This window comes from Nelusetta ayraudi, unplaced genomic scaffold, assembly GCF_046127955.1.
Source record: "Nelusetta ayraudi isolate G7.1 ecotype Tasmania unplaced genomic scaffold, CSIRO-AGI_Nayr_v1 ptg000027l, whole genome shotgun sequence".
NCBI lineage: Eukaryota > Metazoa > Chordata > Actinopteri > Tetraodontiformes > Monacanthidae > Nelusetta > Nelusetta ayraudi.
In genome coordinates this window covers 1,101,783-1,109,151 of record NW_027466077.1, presented here as the reverse complement: position 1 = coordinate 1,109,151, position 7,369 = coordinate 1,101,783, and the positions used below count along the sequence as shown (strand labels likewise).

General features: G+C 45.6%; 1 protein-coding gene across 2 annotated transcripts; it reads left to right on the top strand.

Annotated features, from left to right (window-relative positions):
- The first annotated feature begins 109 nt into the window (after positions 1-109).
- Positions 110-5,454, top strand: orc5 (origin recognition complex, subunit 5). Of its 2 annotated transcripts, XM_076029996.1 has the most exons (15): positions 110-288; positions 387-621; positions 1,214-1,306; positions 1,625-1,810; positions 1,985-2,059; positions 2,417-2,528; positions 3,052-3,182; positions 3,289-3,337; positions 3,793-3,883; positions 3,999-4,051; positions 4,195-4,307; positions 4,396-4,443; positions 4,532-4,642; positions 5,051-5,163; positions 5,263-5,454. In XM_076029996.1, exons 2-15 carry the CDS (start codon positions 508-510, stop codon positions 5,306-5,308), a joined length of 1,335 nt encoding a protein of 444 aa, XP_075886111.1. In that variant the 5' UTR covers positions 110-288; positions 387-507; the 3' UTR covers positions 5,309-5,454. The 2 variants fall into 2 exon arrangements, with proteins under 2 accessions (XP_075886111.1, XP_075886110.1); XM_076029995.1 differs by having other exon boundaries at positions 110-621.
- The last annotated feature ends 1,915 nt before the right edge of the window (positions 5,455-7,369 follow it).

Below are 7,369 nucleotides of genomic sequence, written 5' to 3'. Positions count from 1 at the left end.
TTATTTATTTATTTATTAACAAATTGATCTTAAAGTAAATGCATGTTTTACTCAATTTTAATGATTAAGTTGACAGCGTTCGTTTTTTCCACCGCTACATAATTTCACAGCCCCAAAGAACTCAATTTCCCATCACCCTTTTATCAGAGCTTTTTGGTTGGTTCTCGCCTTCCAAACGTCATTTGACGCTGTCCGAAGGCGCGCGCGAAACTTCCGCATGGCAGCGCGACAGTTTGTCTTTTTCAGAAAGCATAACAAAACAACCTTTTTATGCCTTTAATTTTTCTGGTATGATCTTTCATCGGATGTTGTCGTGTTAACTGCCTTTGTATTAGTGACTCGATCTTTGCTTCTTTTTTTTTTCTCCCACTCATACTTTGACTCAGCTCGTTGTCTGCAGTGTTGTGACCAGTGAAGGAGCTTTAACTCAACTTTAAGCTACCCGGATGTCAGACTAGTTCAGCCGCCGCCGCCGCCGCTGCTGTTGTTGTGGCCGTAAATTCGAGTATGACGGCGGTGTTCCAGCATCCAGGGTACGCGGAGGAGAAGCTGCAACGGGTCGCAGAGCGACTGCCATGCAGGGAGGTGCAGACGGGGATGTTGCTGTCGCTCATGGGACAGGTAGGAAGCCAAGCCCCGGACCCGGACCCGTCCCCAGTCCGGTGTCTGCGAAGCAGCGTTAGCTTTCGTTAGCATAATTTGTTTTTCTCTTAAAACAGTACTTAGCCTTAAAATGAAGCTCAAGGTTGAGGACACTGGACCCGAATGGACTGAGAGAAAATGAAAGTGTGAATGATGATCACCCACAAGACATGTTAGTAACGTGTTAAATATTAAGTGTACTAGTCAAGCAAACGATACGACACAAAATCAAAAAAGAAGTGAACGGCTTGAAATATTTTCTTGGCTTCATTTTCGCCCTCCTTAAGAAGAATTCTGTCCACTTTCATAGCTGTCTGTCCATTGTGAGCCAATATCTTGACTTGAGGCTTTTGATGCAATTAATGTACATGATGGGGAAAATATTTTAAATCAAAAAATGAAAAGAGGCCAGCAGCACTCAATTGTCCATCTTGAAGATGTTTATTAATTTCTCTGACTAGCAATGGGGACCAAGCACAGAAGTGTTTCGAAAAAAAAAAAATTTTATTCAATCAATTAAAAAAAAAAAAAGCCTTTTCTTTTTCTTTTTTTCTTTTTTTCCAAACTACAGCCAGAGCATTACAGCTATCCCTCCATCTTCATCTACGGCCACCGTGCTTCAGGGAAGAGTCACGTCATGCAAGTTTTACTGAAAGAGCTGGAGGTGAGACCTCAGCTGTTGGTCTGGGTTTGTAATTGTTCTATCAATGTGTAAATTATCTCAACAGAAATCTTGACAGCTGAATATTGTCAGTGACCCAAAGTTTCAACATTGAATTGGCCTATTTTTTTTTTTGTTGTTGTTGTTGTAATTATTGATGACATCATCCACGCTGCATCTTTGGAAATCTTCCAACAGGCACAACTTTGCTGTTGTCGTGTTGTTATAATCCCACAGACTGTTCGGTGTCGGTGTGCATTACCAGACTGGCGCGTCTCCTCCTCCTTCTCCTCCTCCTCCTCCTCCTCTTCCTCTCTGCAGCTGCCCCACATTACAGTCAGCTGCGTCGAATGCGTTGCCTCGGCGCTGCTCTTTGAACAAGTGCTGCGCTCCTTCTTCGGTGCCGAGGCCTCCTCGCTGCTCCCCCGCACCTCCTCCCTCTCCGACTTTGTGCGCATCTACCGGCAGCAGCGCTCGCAGTCTCCTGCCGAGCAGACGCGCTACATCGTGAGTTCCCCACCAATTTACACCACGGGCAGAAAAAAAAAAATCTATATCGCACATAAAACTCAGAATCACAACCCGAGGCACGTGTGACACTGCGATTATATAATTGGTGGCGAGAAGAGGAATTTGTGGAAGAATGAATAAAAATGAATAAAAATACGTCGCGTTTTTCAGGTGATGGAAAAAGCCGAGGTGCTGAGAGACGCCGACGCCAACCTCCTGCCTGCCCTGCTGCGTCTTCAGGAGCTGGTGAGGAAGCACAGATTAACACATACTAACACACAACACATTAACAGATAAACACAAATCAATCCTTAATCCTTTTGTTTACATGTAAAACTTTGTTATTTATATCAGTTAAAGGTGCAGCGTGTGAAATTTGGCTTGATTTATGATTTTTATATGATTTTATATATGTGCGTATGTACGTACGTGACTGTACATAGAGCAGTAAGGGTCTTGCTGCTAGTTAGTTGCCATCTTGCACTGCCATTTATTTCAGGAAGCCACCTGACAGTGCTCTAGATACGCAAGCTACCTTAAACACCAGGCTGGACCTTTAACGTGTAATTCTGATTGAGTCGTTGACTGGCTTGCCGTCTTCAGGTGGAGGACAACGTGACGGTGGTCCTGCTCAGTGAAATCGTTTGGGACCTGTTCAGGCCCAGCACCGGCTGCTTCGAGCCTCTGCTGCTCCACTTCCCCGACTACAGCAAAGGTAGAGCTGCTCCCCATGCCGGCAGCCGCACCCGGAGGTCTTACAGCGTCGATTTTGCCAATGTGTAATATTTCCACAACCAGCCAGCTTCCTTTTATGGCTAAAGAAAAAGCGGGAAGGTTCCAGCTTCTCTGGAAAACCACAGAAGAAGAGCAGGCAGACGCTGCCGTGTGGCTGATCCCAGAGGGCTTCTATCTAATCTAACTGCTGCTTGTACATTAATAAGTCTTATCAGTCTTAGTAGGAATTCTTTGAACGTGAGACCCTTCAGTAAATCCACAGCGTCAAGGAAATAAGTAAGAAACCACCACTCGGGAGCTCCATGTGCCTCTGAACAACCCAGCTAGAGCTGGCGTGAGATGTGGAACCAGTGCCTGTGATGTCACTTTAAGTAGGAGTATGTGACGCAGCGCTCCATACACTCAGCACTTGGAGGAGAATCTCTCTGGTCTTGTGCGGGTTTGATGATTACGTCAGTGTTTGTTTGTTGTTTTTTCCGGTGACTGTTTGTTTACGTTCGCAGCCGACCTCCTGCGGATCCTCTCGCAGGACCGCCACCCCTCGTACTCGGCAGAGTTTTACTCGTCCTACATCAACATCCTGCTGGGTGTTTTCTTCTCCGTGTGCCGGGACCTCAGGGAGCTGCGCCACCTGGTCAGACGCTCGCTCGCCGACCCGTCAAGACTTTCACTTTTCTCCGTTTTTGATGTTTTCCACCTCTCATCGCCATCGCCGTCTCTCCCCTCTCCCCTTTAAACAGGCCGCCCTCAACTTCACAAAGTTCTGTGAGCCGCTGTCAGAGGGAAAAGGTGAAGAGAGGAGACAGGTTTTTTTTTTGTGTCTGTGTTTGTGTCTGACAGCTGATGAAAAATTGAAAAACGTGGAGTTTTCGCTCGTCTGTCTTTTGAAGAGCGAGTGCTCCGTCAAGTTGATGCCCTGCAGCTGATCAAAACGGATCAGCTTTTCTTTTCTTGTTACGCTACTTTTTAAAGGGCGTTTATTGACTTTACTGACAGAAAGTGGAAAAAAAATGAGTTCTACGGCCAAATGTGTCTTTGTGAAGCAGTTGTGTACTCTTTTTATATATATATATATGTATATGTATATATATATATATATACATATATATATATACATATATATATATATATATGTATATACACACACACACATAAAAGGCTGCACTTGTTTTTTTGTTGCTTTTCTACTTTTAGTCCTCCAAGGTATGTTATGTGTCATTTCTGTATGTTTATTTTGTGCACAGTGAAGGAGACAGACACGCACAAGCTGTGGAAGAACATTGAGCCCCATTTGAAAAAGGCCATGCAGACCGTCTACCTGCGAGAGGTGTCCAGGTGTGTGTCTGCTCACACTGGTCCACCCTGCCTCTGTGCGTGTGCGTGTGTGTGTGTGTGTGTGTGTGTGTTTTCATCATCATCATCACCTCCACCGTCTCTTTCTTGTCGTCAGCCTGCAGTGGGAGCAGATGCAGCAGGCGGAGGAGGAGTGCGGAGCCCCGAGAGGTGTCAACACACTCGCACAACCCAGATGTTCAGCTGTGAAATGGAAGGAGGAAAAATCCCATAGCTGATTTGGCAGTGACACACCACTAACCCTCACCGTCCTCTCCACCCACCCCCACCCCCGCCCGCCCGCCCGCCCGCAGGTTTGTCCGCTCACACTCACGTCGAGCTGCCGTTCTACTCCAAGTTCCTGCTCATCGCCGCCTACTTGGCGTCCTACAACCCCGCCCGCACGGACAAACGCTTCTTCCTGAAGGTGGCGCACTACCGTCCGCTGACACCAGCTAATTCTCACCCTCGCACGATGTGTTGATTAACCGCCTGCTATTTGTCCCTCCCCACAGCACCATGGCAAGATCAGGAAGACCAACTTCTTGAAGAAGAACGAAAAGGTGACGCCGCTCGACGGCTGCGATGGTTCCTCATTTGTTTAAACGTCGCTGGACTTTTGCGTGACTTGCGCTCTGTCTCCCCCTGCAGACGAGTAACCACCTCCTGGGACCCAAGCCCTTCCCTCTGGACCGCCTGCTGGCTATTTTCTACAGCGTGGTGGACAGCAGAGTGGCTCCCACCGCCAGCATCTTCTCCCAGGTCACCACCACACTCAGATTCAGCTTTTCAACAAATTTTGTTTTGCTTTTCATTCCATCAGCCTATTGGAATCTTTATACCCCCACTGTGACTTGGGAACCAACAGAGTTAATTCGCTAAATTAATTTCCTTTTTTTTTTTTCTCCGTTTCTCTTAACACCAGATAAGAAAATGAAAGAGAATATTAAAAAAATGAAATAGTGAGACTGCAATACCCAGAAATTAAAGTTTTCTGCCCACACGGCTTCCAAAGAACTAAGAAGTCCTAAAAGCCCAGAGCTTAAAATGAGGCCAGACCCACATCTCTGACCATCAAACACTTCAACACACACACACACACACACACACACACACATACATCAAAGTGTTTAAAGACTCACAGTGATCCTGGTCTCCTCCTCCGTGCAGATCTCCTCCCTGGTGACCTTACAGCTGATGACTCAAGTCAGTCACGACGACCAGCTCGACGCCCCCAAGTACAAATGCGCAGTGTCCATGGATTTCATCTGCGCCATTTCCAAGTGCGTGTTCAACAAAAATCCAACATCAATGGCACGTTTTTATTTTTTAATTTGCCAACTTTTTTTTGTTTTGTTTTTTTGTTGTTGTTTTTCTTTCAGGACGGTGAATTTTGATATCGTCAAGTACTTGTACGACTTCCTGTGAGGCGGCTGTGGCTCAAGGATGGCAGAACCAGAAGGAAGAAGCGTGAATCTGAAATCCGAATGTTACTGCCCTCTTGTGGCGATAAATGAACTCGTTTTTTTACGTTAACTGTTCACGTTTCTGTAAAATAAATGGCAAACTGGAAACTTTTGTTACTGTTTGTTTTCCCCAAAACAACCTATTTATTTAAGAAAATGTATGAAAAAAAAAAAAGATTAACACGAAGCAGTTGCACTTCAACCATGACATAAAGCAGCCTTGACACCACACAGGTGAATCATCACAGCAGCCCAAAGGGAGAATTTGTTTCCAGGATGTTCCACTAAGAGGTTACGGACTGAAGTTATATAACACTTTTATATTAAAAGCATTATCAGGTTCCTTTTTCTACAAGTTAGATCTTTACCCCAGCCTTTCACAATACCAAAAAAAAAAAAAAACTCTGCTAAAAATAGGATTTCAGGATTCTTTGAAAGGGGACAAAAACAGGGCAGAGTCCGAACCTGACTAGTGGTGTTGAATATTCCAATTCATCACAGATCGCTTTTCTTGTATTCTGAAATCAACATTGGATGATCTTGCCCCTTTTAAGGTAAGTATGAAAAGGCAGGATCGATCAGCCCCTTGGTTTACTTCCTCTACTCACAAATTAAAACAAAATTTGCGAAGGCTTGAGAGAACTTGGCGTTCGTCAAAAACAGCTTCATCCTTCAAGACTTGGCAGGATTGCTTTAGGTCCTATAAAAAGGCCCTGCGTATCAGTAGAACTTCCTACTATTCTGCTCGTATTGACTCTAACAAGAACAACCCAAAGTTTTTATTTAGTACAGTTGCTAAGCTGACGAGGCGCCATCATTGTGTTGAGCCATGCGTCCCTATTGGCCTGTCAAGCAACGATTTCATGAACTTCTTCCAGCAAAAAGTAGAAGGTATCAGAACTGAGATTGGGAATTCCTCGTCTTCTTTGTCTTCTTTGTCTTCCACAGGTCACATGGCAGATCTTTCTCAACATGGCAACCCCAGTGTGTATTTCGGGAGTTTTCAGCAAGTTGGACTCTCGGAACTTGATTCTCTTGTCTCCTCTGCTAAGTCGACCACTAGTCTTTTGGACCCAATTCCAACCAGGCTTCTCAAGGAGGTTTCCCCATTGCTTCAATGTATCATTCTTAGAGCCCTTCGCTCTGAGGATTCAGGTCTTTTAGTTATCCCAAAAATTTCTAGAGTTAGATCAGGAGGTAGGTGTTTCAGTTTCCTGGCACCTTTATTTTGGAATCATCTTCCAGCCTCGGTGAGGGGGGCAAACACAGTTAGTTTATTTAGGAGTAGACTTAAGACTTTCCTTTTTCTTAAAGCTTATAGTTAGACTCCATCCACTGTCAGTTAAGCTGCTGTAGGCCTACGCCGTGGAGGGAGATCTTTCGCTCCCGTTACAGGGATCGCTGCTCTGTGCAGGCGGAGCCTCTATCACTCTCCTCACCCAATCAATCTTTTACTCTATCTACTCTGTCCAAGCTCTCATTATGCACATGTACAGTATGCTCAATATGCATGATACTGCCGCAGTCTCTGTGTCCCCGGCAGGTGATGACCACTGCGCCAGGAGCTGGATTGTGCTGTCCTGGGGGTCTTGGTGTCATCGCTTCATCCCACCACCACGCTTAGGACCTGGACTTGTCCTATCGGCAGATTGTCCATCGAGCTAGGCTCTTGCCTCCCAAAGCATGGACACTTACACTTACATTCCACATGGACAGCAGCCTTGAATTATTTCCTATTCTTTGTGTTTATATCCGTTTTGCCTGGTTGGTGTATCTGTTTTTCACTCTGTCTTGTCTGCCACCCTGGCTCACTCTGCTCCTTTCTCTCTTTCTCTGTCTCCCCTCTATCTTTCTACTTCACCCCAACTACTCATAGGCAGATGATGGCCCTCTGGAGTCTGGTTCTGCCCTAGGTTTCTTCCCACAGGGGAGTTTTTCCCAGCCACTGTCGCATCTTGCTTGCTCCGGGGGCCCGGTTGGTTCTCTCTGATTGTATAAAGCGCTTTGAGACGCCTTTGGTTGT

Excerpts from the sequence above, each read along its gene's own strand:
- orc5 (XM_076029996.1), top strand. The coding sequence starts at position 508 with ATGACGGCGGTGTTCCAGCATCCAGGGTACGCGGAGGAGAAGCTGCAA. Across the intron at positions 622-1,213 it reads TGCTGTCGCTCATGGGACAG|CCAGAGCATTACAGCTATCC; the intron begins GTAGGAAGCCAA and ends TCCAAACTACAG. Across the intron at positions 4,444-4,531 it reads TCTTGAAGAAGAACGAAAAG|ACGAGTAACCACCTCCTGGG; the intron begins GTGACGCCGCTC and ends CTCCCCCTGCAG.